Raw genomic sequence first — 13,750 nt, 5'->3', positions numbered from 1 at the left:
TAGGTTATAAATATAATATGATAAGTTTGTTATTATATTTATTTATAATATATTAATTATATGATAATTAATTATTCTTTTTCTTTAACAATCGCATTGAGTGGGAGGTTATTGGAAGTTTTATGGTAACTGTGAGATAAAAGGAAAATGGTTTTTCAAAATACGAAGGTTGATGTGGATTGATCTCACAAAGAGGATAACAAGTAAAAGTGTTTTATTAAACGACAGCATAGAGAGCATACACGATGAGTAGCAAGTCTATATGATAGGCTTCTTCTTACTAAACGTTCGAGTATCTAGTCTATGCGATAGACTTCATCCATCTCCCACTTTCTCGATCGTCTACCTCCTTCATTTCTCTATCCAAAGTCATACAGAGCCCACAACTCCTGGTTTCTCACATCAAGAATACTAAGGTAACTCTTGTGGTGGTGTTCTAGTTCCGTTCGAGGGTCGAGGATCGAGTTGGACTCATAGTGACTGAGGTTCATCCAGTCATTCGTTGAGATCAAGTTCTAATAATTGCGTTCAAGTTTGTGTTGTTGAACTACTTGCTGAACGATCGAGGGATACTTGAAGAAAGGTTCTTCAAAGGTTTGCATACTCAATCCCTTGTCTGTTCATTTAAAGAATCATGTTGTAATTTAGTTTATGCATAATCATTTCTGTTAGACTATAATTGTTTGTGTTCTTTCTCAATGGGATTTGGAACAATCCGCTTCCGCTCACTAGATCTCTATATTTAGATTTCCTTCACGTAGATGCGGATTCACGGACGACGGTGAATTTGGTGGCCAACGAAATTGGTGCCATTATCAGAGAGCCAACAGATTTCTTAATTCTGAAACTTGTAGTGTTTATCCTTGCTCATCAATTTTCTCTCTTAGTGCATGACCCACACTCCGAAAGGTTCTAGACAGATGTATTTTGCAGAGATTTCTAGGGAGGAGCAGATAATCAGAAGACAAGGTAGACAACAAGTTGTACTTCATAGAGATATTCATGTTGAGGATACATCCGGAGAACAAAGCGTTCCTGAGAATTTTCCAGTGATGGTTGAACGAAAAAAGACTCTCAAGGTGCTTGCAACACCTGACTTCACTTAGCAGCAGCTGTGCATTGCCTATCTTGAGATGACAGGTAACTTTGAACTTAAATCTAGCTTAATTCACGTACTTCCTGCATTTTCTGGTCTACAGGGCGAGGATCCACACAAACATTTGAAGGAATTCTATGTGGTGTGCAATGGAATGAGACGGGGTGACCCAGGAGCAGATAAATATGAGAGCATTCCCCTTTTCATTGAAGGGAGATGCCAAGGAGTGGCTCTACATTCTTCCACCTGGGAGTATCACATCCTGGGAAGAGTTGTAGAGACAATTCTTGAAAAATTTCTTCCCAGCATCCCAAGCTACCAGTAAGAGAAAGGAGATTTACAGCATCATGCAGTTCAATGGGGAGACCTTTCATGAGTGTTGGAACAATTCAAAAAGACATGTGCCAAGTTTTCCCATCATCAGATCTCAGATCAGTTACTAATCTAGTACTTATACGAGGGACTGATGTAGATCGACAAAAGCAACATAGATGCAGATGCAGGATGAGCCTTGGTCAATAAAACCTTGTCTGAGGCAATGAACATAATAGCTACGATGGCAGCAAATTCCCAATAGTTTGAAACCAGAGTTGTGGTCAGTGTTAAGTCCGCCAACGAAGTAAGTGAACTCGAGAAAGAAATATCTAACTTAGTTTCTGTTGTAAAGCAGCTGGCAAAGGTGGAGATTGGACAGCCTGCTGCTATTTTCCAAGTGTGCCACGAAACTGGCCATTCAGCTGACGTTTGCCTAAGTGCTCTTCAAAGAGCAATGCATGAGGTAAATGTTGTTGGGGGCTTGGCAAAGTAGAAGGCGGGACCCATTCAGTCAGGCTTACAATCTTGGGTGGAAAGATCACCCAAACATCAAATGGGGAGGACAGAAGAACCAGGCTCAGCCTAGTCATGGAGCTTCATATGGTTCAGGTATATCCTTAGAAGATATGGTTAAGTCTTGCTGATAATCATTTTAAATTTCAGAGTGTCATTAATGCTTTGGGGACCCAAGTCTCTCAACTAGCTACCTTGATATGTAAATTGGAGAGACAGTCTGGGAAACTCCCATCTCAACCAGAATCAAACCCTAGAGAAAATGGAAGTGCAATAACGTTGAGGAGTGCCGAGAAGTTGTAGCCACCTGCTGAGTCAAAGAAGCCAGAATTGGAAAACCCAGGAACTTTTTCTTCGAATTCTACAATCATACCACCACCACCACAGAATAAACTGGGAATATCTTCTCACTCTTATCCTCTTTTAGATGCGTATGTGCCTAAAGTGTCTTCTTCTTCCAAGCTTGCAAGGCCAAAAGAACCGATGGTTGACAAAGACAATGAGCTTTTGGAGATGTTTAGAAGGGTGGAGATAAATATTCCTCTCCTCAATGCCATTAAGCAAATTCCTAAATATGCAAAATTCTTGAATGAGCTTTGCACGAGGAAAAGACAAGACAAGGAAAAGGAGAGAATGGTGGTAAGTTAATTTGTGTCTGCGATCCTTCAGAAAAACTTGCCTGATAAACAAAAGGATCCAAGTATGTTTTCTCTCCCTTGCATCATAGGAAAAAAGAAAATTGATAGGGCCATGCTAGATTTGGGTGCATCAATAAATGTTATGCCTTATTCAATTTATAAAGAATTAAAATTAAAAGACCTAACTGAAACTGGATCTGTGATTCAATTAGTTGATAGGTCTTTTATATGCCCATTAGGAGTCATAGAGGATGTTCTAGTTTAGGTCAATGAATTATTTTTTCCTGCTGATTTCTATGTTCTTAAGATGGAAGAGCTCACATCTATCTCATCTACATCCATCTTGCTTGGGCGGCCTTTTATGAAGACATCCAAAACTAAGATTGATATGGATGAGGGTACTTTGTCTGTGGAGTTCGATGGTGAGTTGGTTAAGTTTAATATTCTTTATGCTATGAAATCTTCCACCATAGGGTAAATACATTCTTTGTGCCAGATTGATGTGTTTGACCCTCTTGAGCAGGAGGTTATATGGGACGTCTATGATGACGATGAGGATGACTCAGGAGATTTCATCCCACTTGGAGAGCTTGCCACCTTGTCTATGACTGAGCTAGTAGGTATGTCCTCTTATTCTAATGCTAAATCTTCTGACAAGGTGCTTCCTTTTGTTTTGCAGGCACCAAAATTGGAGTTGAAGGAGCTTCTAGACCCCTGAAGTATTCCTATCTAGGGGAAGCTGAGACCCTGCTTGTTATAATCTCAAAGGAACCTAACTAACGAACAAGAGAAACAGTTGATTGAGGTATTGCAGAAATAAAAGCTGGCCATTGTATGGACGTCAGCCGACATAAAAGGTATTAGCCCCGTTGTGTGCATGCATCGAATTTCATTGAAAGATGGAGCTAAGACTTGTTGACAGCTTCAATGATATCTGAATCCTGTATTGAAGGAGGTAGTAATGAAAGAGGTCTTCAAACTCTTGGATGCAAGTGTTATCTATCCTATTCCTGATAGTGAGTGGGTTAATCCTATTCATGTAGTGTCTAAGAAAATGGGTATTACTGTGGTAAAAAAATGGTGAGTGTAGTCTAATTCCTATTAGGGTTCAGAATGGGTGGAGGATGTGTATAGATTTTAGAAAAATAAATGATGTAACTAGAAAGGACCACTTCCACATCCCCTTTATTGATCAAATGCTTGAAAGGTTAGCTGGTAAACTTTCTTCTGTTTCCTTAATGGTTTTTCGGGTTTCTATCATATCCTAATTAACCAAGAGAACCAACAAAAGACAACCTTTACATGTCCCTATGGCACCTTCGCTTTCAGAAGCATGCCATTTGGACTATGTAATGCTCCTGGCACCTTTCAGCATTGCAAGATGTCCATATTTTCTGAGTTTATTGAAAAATGCATGGAGTTTTTTATGGATGACTTTACTGTATATGGAGACTTGTTTGCTGGTTGTCTATCTAATTTGTCTAGGGTGCTAGAAAGATGCATTGAGTCTAGCCTGGTTCTTAATTTTGAAAAATATCATTTGATGGCCTCACGTGGCATTGTATTATGACATATAGTATCTGAGCATGGCATAGAGGAAGACCCTGCCAAGATTGATGTTATTGCTAAGCTCCCTTACCCCACAAATGTGAGGGAGGTTCGTTCATTTCTTGGTCATGCAGGTTTCTACCGCATGTTCATAAAAGACTTTAGTAAGATTGCTCAGTCGTTGACCTCTCTTCTTCAAAAGGATGTGGCCTTTGATCAATGATGATTGCAGGAGAAGTTTTGATGTGCTAAAGAACATCTTCTTCAAAAGGATGTGTACTCCAGTCATTCAGGCTCCTCGTTGGGATCTTCCCTTCGAGATTATATGCGATGCAAGCGACCATGTTGTAGGAGCAGTGTTGGGCAGAAGGTTGACAAGAAACATCACGTCATATACTACGCTTCAAAGACCCCCAACTCGGCTTAGTGCAGTTACATCACGACAAAAAAGGAGTTTTTAGTAGTTATTTTTGTTTTAGAAAAATTTCGCTGTTATATTATAGGATCTGAAGTTATTGTCTTTTCTTATCATGCAACCTTGTGCTATTTAATGTCAAAGAAGGAGATCAAGCCTAGATTGTTGAGGTGGGTTCTTCTCCTTCAGGAGTTTAACCTGAGACTTCAAGACAGGAAGGGATGCGAAAATACCATTGTCGATCACCTGAGCAGAATAGTAGCTGATGGAGGTTGTCTCGGTTCTGATGGAGACTTATCTGACCACACTTTGATGCAGGCAGACGGTATTTTCATGACTCCCTGGTACGCTGATATTGTGAATTACTTGACCACTAGTAAGTTCCCTCATGGAATGAATAAAAATGGCATGATAAAATCAAGAGTGAGTCGAAGTATTATGTTTGGGAGGACCCTATTCTGTGGAAATTTTGTTCAGGTCAGGTAGTTAAGAGGTGTGTCCCTAATGATAAGTTCTTTTTTGTTCTAGAATGTTGTCATAAGCATGCATGTGGTGGACACTTCAATCCCAAAAGAACTGCCAAAAAAGTCTTAAATTCTGGTTTATATTGGGACACATTATTTAGGGAAGCATATTTTGTCTGTAAAACGTGTGAACGGTGTCTGAAATCTAGAGGATTGTCCCGTATGAATGAGATGCCACAATTCTTTATCTTTTTCTATGAAATATTTGATGTTTAGGGGATTGACTTTATGGGGCCTTTTCCTTCTTCTTATGGGTATGAATATATTTTACTGGTAGCAGATTATGTTTCCAAATGGGTGGAAGCAAAGGCCACAGTTACTAATGATTCTATTGCAGGTTTCTTGAAGACTAACATTCTATGCAGGTTTGGGTTCCCTAAAACAATCATCAACGATCAAGGATCACACTTCTGCAATCGGGTCATTGCCTCCTTGTTGAAGAAGTACGATGTTCAACATCGTATTGCCACCTCATACCACCCTCAAGCTAATGGGCAGGTGGAAGTGTCCAACAAGGAAGTAAAGACCCTTTTGGAAAAGGTGGTCAACCCAGGAAGGAAGGATTGGAGCCTCCGACTTGACGATGCTCTATGGCCTTACAGGACAGCATTCAAGACTCCTATTGGGATGTCTCCTTACCGGATGGTTTGTGGAAAAGCTTGCCATCTTCCAGTTGAAATCCAACACAAGGCTTATTGGGCAGTCAAAAAGTGCAATTGGGACTTAGAGGCAACTGGGGAGGCCAGACTTCTATAACTTCAGGAGTTAGAAGAGCTTAGGTTAGAGTATTTTGATAATTCTTTGATTTATAAGAAAAGAGTGAAGGATCTTCATGACAGAATGATTGCACCCAAGAAGTTTCAGGTAGGGCAAAAGGTACTTCTATATAACTCTTGATTGAAATTTATGTCTGGTAAACTCCATTCCAAGTGGCTTGGCCCATTTGATATTTCTCACGTTTATCCTTATGATGCAATAGACATTGTTAATCTTGAGACAGTGAAGGTTATTAAAGTTAATGGGCACAGATTGAAGGTCTTCAATGATGGCGAGTCGTTGGACTGCTTTGACAGCGCCTATCGGTTGGACTCGCCGGTCTACATATGAAATTGAGCCATCACGGTCGAGCAACCAACCATAAATATTTGCGCTACCTGGAGGCAGCCAGGATTTAAATTTATTTGCTTTCTAGGGTTAGATTTCAATTCAGTAATTTCTTTTTTTTTGTTGAGCCTAATTCTTTCTATTCTTCTCATTTGCTAGGATTTTTTATGGAAAGAAGTTGATTCAAGTGTTCGACATCCTTCCTCCACTCTATTGTCCAAGGAAGTATTATGATCCCTCATGCTTTATTTTGATTACATTGGGGACAATGAGTGTTTTAAAATTTGGGGGTGGGATGTTTGGATTTTTGGGCTAATTTTTTTTTTTAATTTGATGATATTATTTGTGGTCCTTGAGCGCTGTGTTCATACAATGCTTGCTTGATTGAGTTTTTCTCGTTGTTTTGTTTCTTGCGATGACTAGTCTATGATACACTCGTATGAATCGTTTTTGCATAAGAATAGGTTGGATGAAAGGATTCATAATTTATATGATGTTAATACTGCTTAATTAAGCTAGATTTATCATTAATTAAACTAGATTTATCTAAGTTAGAATAATAGACATATTGAGTTGACAATCTGGCCACTCTCACCCATACAAATCAAATGATCACCTTCATAGCTAGGAGTTCATAACTCACTTAGGATTCAGGTCCTGTCACTTATGGCCATCCTGGTGAAATGTAAGTCTCTACTATTAACGATGTTATATAATAAAACTAATCATTTCATGGTTTGATCTTATACAAACTCTTTGTATAGGATACCCTCGCTCATATGTCTTTACATGAACGATCAAGATCAAATCATTTGTAGCACTTTACAACACTTGTAACATTTACAAAGTGGGTCGTATCTGTAGTGTCATAAGGATAAAGTACCCAGCCTTATCCATCTATTACAGACCATTTAGGTTATTTTTTAAACAAGATCTACCTGCATGTCTCTACATACTTGTTTAAATTACATAAAATAACCTAGGGATCTTAGTTTATTGGATTGAGTGTATGCTCATAAAATATTAACTATTTTATTAATAACAATTTGTTTATACAATGTTTACAAACTACATGATTACAATAGAGATTTAGGACACCAATCTCAACATGGCAAACATCACAACAATTAAAAAAAAAATTGTACAAGCCAAATCTCTAAAACTGCCATATTTCTCTAATTATTTTCAAAATTACAATATTTCACTAATTATTTTTTAAAGTTACAATTTTCCTCCAACCTCCAATAAAGCTCTCTCAACTAACTTTACCACTCTATCCGACGGATGACCCAATCTCCTTCGCCATAGCTCAAATTCAGATACTTCTGGAACCTTCACTGTATGCATTGTAGGAATTCCTCATAAATATTAAAGTCCATCATTTCGTTCACCAATGAAAAATAGGCTCCTAGAATTTTGATCTTGTATAGCACATAAAGAAGGTGTAAATCGAACAAAGCAATTCGCATCATCAATTTGTTGTGACACCGATATTAATTGCATTGTAAAGCGGGTACAAATAGAACATGTTCAAGTGTGAAATCGGAAAGGACAACACTCCCTCCATTGTGACGACTGCTTTCTTCCTACTTGACATGTTTATAGGACTTGATTGAATTGTGTATGTATGATTGAGAAATTTTAAATTTTCAGTTGTATAACAAGATGCTCCAGTATCAATATATAATCCACTCCATGTGAACAAAGTTAATATGAAAATCCAACTAGTAGATGCTCCAAGGTGTTTATCACCAAAAAAAAAATCAATGAAAATCAATGCACAATTCCAAAATCGGTGAGGACACAATTATTCCATCCACCAATAGATTGGATAATTTTCCTTTGCAAATAGATAACCACGTATACAGTGCACCAAAAATTGGTGTGCCTTCAAATTGAAATCCAAGATGATTTGATGGACCGAGGTGGCAAAAATAGAGTATTTTAGCGACGATAAAATTTCAGTACCGGCGAATGAGTTCGGCGGCAGTAATAGAAAAGAAAATTTTATGTTTGATATGCTCTGATACCATGTGAGGAAAACTATTTCCTTTGATTTTCATTTAGAATGAGAGAATTTTGGTGAAAACCAAAATAGATATTAAAGTACGTAAATGAAAAAATATACAAATCAAATAAAGAAATATATTTCCTAATAAGATACAAAGTAAATATGAAAATATATTTCCTAACATATTTTCATTAAACAATTGTTTTCATAATGTTCATTAAACAATTGCTTATGACAGTTTTTTACAGGTAATAGTAGCTTTATTTCTTTTTATATATTTACATTTCCAAAATGTTCTTTAAGTTTATTTCTAGCTATATATATGTATAACTGAACCCTAGTTGGAGAAGAGTTTTCATCTTTCACAACTAGCATCCTTTTTGGAAATTCGTTAAAATAGTTCTATTCGACTTTTTCTCATTTTACATCCAATTTATTGACAGGCTTTCTTGGTGGAATCTCGACCTGGATGAAGATCGTAATTGTATTTTCCCAAACCTTACGTAGTATCTAATCTTCTTCAAATTTTAAGGAATTTTAGGTTTTTTAATGATTGATTTTTATATTTATGATGAATCTTCATCAGTTGCCTGACTTTTTTGAACCAAAAATTTCTAAAAATATAATACTTTTAATATTTATAATGAATCATACTTATAAATCAGCCAAATTTGACTTTAATGTCCAAACACCTAAAGAATTTAAATTTCAACTTTGAGGTTAGAAATTTTGAGTTCACTTGACTAATTTTGATGTTGTTTTAAAAACTTTTGTGCAACTTTTTGAGATCTAATTGTTGGAAGATGACTTATTCGACCCTTTGATTGCAAGTTTGGCTCTCCAGTTTGATTACACAGTACTTTTCATCATCCTTTTTTTTTATGTTAATTTTGGCAAATGAATTCAGTTGCTATTAGTCATTTCTCTTCATTTTGATAAACTTACCTACTAGGATTTATAAGTTTGTTTTCCTGTATATTTATATGTATATGTATAATAACTTTATAACTAAATTGTGGGGATAGCTTAGATGGGAGAGCATTGAATCAAAGATGTGAAGGTCATGTTCAATCCCATCTGTTGCATATTTTTTATTTTTATCATATTTCATATGTAGCCTAAAAAAGAATTATGTGTATGTTTGTATACCTTACATGTACTTTAATATAAATCTTAAAAAGCAAATAGTGGGGATCCATATTCATCGCATTTTAGTGTATTCATTATTGTGTTGTCTAATTTATTGGATGCCATGAAAAAAATTGAAAATATGTTTTTGGCATGTTGTTGATTTTTGCCATCGAATATGTTTTTTATCCAATATAATTAATATCTTGAGCATTTGAATTTTGAATTTTATAGATAGTCTTCATGGGATTCAAATGACCGTTAATCTTCAATTATTTATTACTAGTTATAATTTTGATTAATTAGCACTTTTTGTCTTTCTGAGTTCAACATGTGTTGTTTGGAGTTGTTATCCTGTAACCTTTTGGTTCAGATCTTTTTCCATCATATGGTCGTTGTCAAAATGTGGATATGTGAAGAAACGAAGACAATAAAAATATTCCAACAATGAAACTGCTTTGACAACTTCTATAAATGAAACAGTATACAATATCCTTATACAATCTATATTTCTAGAACAACCAGAGGTCATTAAGGAGAAATACAAATAGCATTCAGTGTGTAGACTAAAGAAAAGCCTACCGGTTGAAAACAATGATACAAGAAGTTTGAGTCTGTTATGGGTGAGCATGCTACAAAAAAATTGCATCCAACTCTTATGGACAAAAAAAATCCAAAAGATTACATAATTTAGGAAAGACAAATTATCAAATTTTACACAAGATTACTTGACTTGTGAAAAGACAAAACACATACAACATCAGTCTCGTCTTAGTCGAGATTCCACCAAGTCCAAAACAACCGATAGTTTAAATGTACGAAGAAAAGAAGTCAAATTTTTATTCAAATCTCAGAAAAGATCAAGAAAACTATTTTCAAGAGCTTCCTAAACGTGTGCTTAGTTGTGAAGGTAAAAACTAAAAAGGGTTATGAAAACTAAAATGTTATTTCTAATAATGTCTCCGAAAATTTAAAATCTAAAAAAGTAGTTTTCAAAAATTAGTTTTTATTTTCTAAAATTAACTGAGAATTCAAATGTCTATTAATAAAAATTGTGATAAAACACGATTTTCAAAAATCAAAAACAAAAATTAAAATGACTACCAACTATTAAATCCTCCATTGTGAGCTCTACTAGATTAAGAGATGAAGCAATGAAGCTCATTCTCGGTGGCAACTCAACAAAACTTACTCTTCCAACGTATACCTCATCTGCCCTAAAAGGAACCACATGTCTTCCTTAAAAAAAAAAACATGAGGTCAGTATTGAAATTTTCCTTAAAATATAATTTTACATCAATGTTGGTTGATGTTAATACGTTGGTGAAAAAATTATGGCCCAGATGAACAAGAACTGCATCCACAATCAACAATGACTATAAATTGAAAAATGAACAGCATTCTTAACTCAACCCTAAAGAGAGGAACAAAATTAGGTCTTCTGGAAATTCCACAACAAACACCAAACAAAGAAAACTGGCATTTACTCCATCGCCCATTACATTGGTATCCAACTAAAAGGCTTGTGAATTTGTCCCTTCAAAAACCAGCTCTCATGAATTTGTCTACGAATTAGATATAAATATATAAGAAAAAACTATCACCAGAAGCCAAACCATGGTTGAACAAAACTACTCGTTCATCACTCCTCTTCAACAACAGTTCCCTTTTCGCTCACATAAATACCATCAAGGAACTTCCTGATATCTTTGTTCTTCACATGGCATTTCTGTCACCCAGAAGATAAGAAAAAAGTGAGCATCAAACCGACTATTCCTGAGCAGGCACATTTTGCAAGCAAGAACCAATCCAAATGTAGCATGGGAGAGAAAGATACCTGGTTAATCAAGGCAGCAGAACGAGATACAAGCTCAATATCGTTACCATCCAAGATTAACTCATCCTTGACCTTCTCCGATCGAACAATAGATACTCCATCAAGCATATCTACTTTTCGCACCTATTGCACAAAGAAAATGGAATCATTGCATCCACACAGATCAAATAGTCTTAAGAAAAACAATTTTACAAAGGATAATTATATTAATAAAAAGGATGGGGTTTTTCATAAAATTAAATTGGAATATGGACTTGATCTGTTTAGATACTTGTTGGAACATAAGGTACATGGCCTATGGATGAAAAAATCAAATGACCGTATTCAATGCAATCATAAATTATGTCTTTTTCATGCACTCAAACTCAATGTTTCTATCAGACTCTCTCGCTCACTTTCTAGTCATAGTCTCTCTTTCACGTTCTCCTCAATCATCTGACCTCTTCCCCTCTAGGCATCTCCTCCTGATTGTTCTTAAGATCTATCTCAACTTCCTAGTACCCAAAAATTGTTTTACCAAACAAAGTTTTCAATTGTTCGTTACCCCTCGCATTTTCCACGTAGTCACAAGTCCTAGTGCCTGACTTTTTGGCGTTTATATTTCAATTTCCCAGCCTAGTGGGTGATTTTATGTTTTAGCTGAAGGTTATTGACTTGTTCAGTTCTTTAAATCTAGCAAATGGTTTGCGGATTTTTCTTGAATTTAGTAATTTGAGTTGCTGACTTGCTGCAAGCATCTTTGTATTTTTCATTCCTGTCAATAGAACCTTATTTGATTGCATTTTTTGTTGTCGAAAACATCTCTCAACCAAAAAAAATGTCCCTACAGTAGATTACACTGAAGCATAATTTTACATGAGTTAGTTAAAGGCTATACATTGAAAAGAACTCCAAGCACAGAAGATAAACTGCAACCCTGATGGCGAATCATGAAATCAGGTACAGACAATCTAAAAATGAAACACTATTCTGCCTTTTTTAGGAAATAAAATATCCTCTTGGTTTTTATCTTAAATACTAACTAATCACAAAAGGAGAAAGATAGAATACTAGACTTCACAGTGCTACGGATTCATACATAAACAAGTTTAGATCAGTAGTCGCTTAATCCTTCTTAACCGTTAAGCCTGAAACATTCGGCATTCAATTATGATAAAATGCAAACGCAGCAGTAAATATGAATCCAGAATCCAGAATCCAGAAACCAACATCCAGATAGTGCAACGAGAGAGAGAAAAGAAAGAGTTAAATACCTTCTTCTCGCCAAGAAAGTTTCGGATCTCGATGGATTTGTTGGCGTTGGTGATGCTAGCATTGATGGGAAAGTGAGCATAAACAAATCGCATCTTGTAACGGTAGCCCTTAGTGACCCCAGTGATGAGATTCTCAACATGGCTAAGAGCAGTGCGAATAGCAGCAGAAGTCTTCCTGGAGCCAAACCAAGCATCAATCTTGAGCTTCTTCTTTCCCGTAGCTTCGTCGGTGATCAACTGGAAATCGAGATTCAAATGCTTGAAATTGCGAACGAGTTTCCCTCTAGGACCTTCGACCTCGATGATTTTGGCGCTCACCTTGATCTTCACCCCATCGGGGATATCCATGGTCTCGGATGAGAGGATCGTCTTCATCTCTTCCTAGTACAACTTACTCTCTGGAGTTGGAATGGTGAAGGCGACGGCCGAGAACGAACAAAAACCCTAATCAGGGAGATGGTGAATATTTATAGTTGAAACTCTTCGGCTGTTTTTTTAGGGTATCGGGAAGGAGACGGAGATTAGGGTTTCTCTTATTCTTTGAAGACACATATTTACCCATCTTGGGCCTCTCCAAGAATAACACGATGGCCCAATTTGAAAATTGTGAATTTTATAAGGAGAATTTATGACAAAATTTAGGATTTCGTTACGAAAAATGACAAAATCAATCAATAATAAAATTTAGGACAATTCATGTGACATGCACATGATCATAAATTTCAAATTTCGAAATACATGATTTGTCTTGGATGAAATTACAAGTACATGGTAACCGTAGAATCATAAACAAAGTTAAATTCTATATACAAAGTAATTGTTGATTTTAACCGTCCTCCTATTTTCCTCATGTGGTTAACGTAATCTACATATATTATTATTAATTTAGATTATGTTTAATCACTCTTTGAATTAATCTCACTTTAATTAAATAACCTGATTTTCTTGCCAAATTTTATATTTTAAATTTCCATAAATTATCAAATTTCATTTTATCTAATCAAATTTCAAATTTATTCTAATATTCGAATTTTTTCATTTTATACATATTTTTAATAAATTAGCTCGATATTTCTCATATCTTTGAAGATTTAAATTATTTTATATTATTAGATTTTTATATTATTTTAACGATTTGGAAAAAAAAAATATCAATCACTATCATAGAAAAATACCCATCACTTTTGTTATTCATGCAAAGTGTTTATCGATTTAGGTTTTCGTATGATTTTTTTCACAAGGTATTGTTTCTGTTATGACTTTACAACTGCTTAAACTTCTCTTTTCCTCCTTTCCTTTTCCATTGATTTATCGATTTTCATTTTTTCCTCTTCATTTGTTCTTGTATAACAATTCAATCTTCTTTTG

General features: G+C 35.6%; 1 protein-coding gene across 1 annotated transcript; it reads right to left on the bottom strand.

Moving 5' to 3' along the window:
* Positions 1-10,647: 10,647 nt before the first annotated feature.
* Positions 10,648-12,968, bottom strand: LOC120068462 (large ribosomal subunit protein uL6). The gene is made up of 3 exons (XM_039020247.2): positions 12,383-12,968; positions 11,130-11,252; positions 10,648-11,021 (listed from the first exon to the last, which is right to left on the bottom strand). Exons 1-3 carry the CDS (start codon positions 12,755-12,757, stop codon positions 10,935-10,937), a joined length of 585 nt encoding a protein of 194 aa, XP_038876175.1. The 5' UTR covers positions 12,758-12,968; the 3' UTR covers positions 10,648-10,934.
* Positions 12,969-13,750: the final 782 nt, after the last annotated feature.

This window comes from Benincasa hispida, chromosome 12, assembly GCF_027475165.1.
Source record: "Benincasa hispida cultivar pf3 chromosome 12, pf3_genome.v1.1, whole genome shotgun sequence".
Classification (NCBI taxonomy): Eukaryota; Viridiplantae; Streptophyta; class Magnoliopsida; order Cucurbitales; family Cucurbitaceae; genus Benincasa; species Benincasa hispida.
This window is presented reverse-complemented; position numbering and strand designations above follow the sequence as displayed.

Bases quoted from the DNA above. Each gene is read 5' to 3' on its own strand.
- LOC120068462 (XM_039020247.2), bottom strand. From the start codon at position 12,757: ATGAAGACGATCCTCTCATCCGAGACCATGGATATCCCCGATGGGGTG. The intron at 11,253-12,382 runs GTATTTAACTCT...TTTGTGCAATAG, and splicing joins ACTTTCTTGGCGAGAAGAAG to GTGCGAAAAGTAGATATGCT. The intron at 11,022-11,129 runs GTATCTTTCTCT...TCTGGGTGACAG, and splicing joins CTGCTGCCTTGATTAACCAG to AAATGCCATGTGAAGAACAA.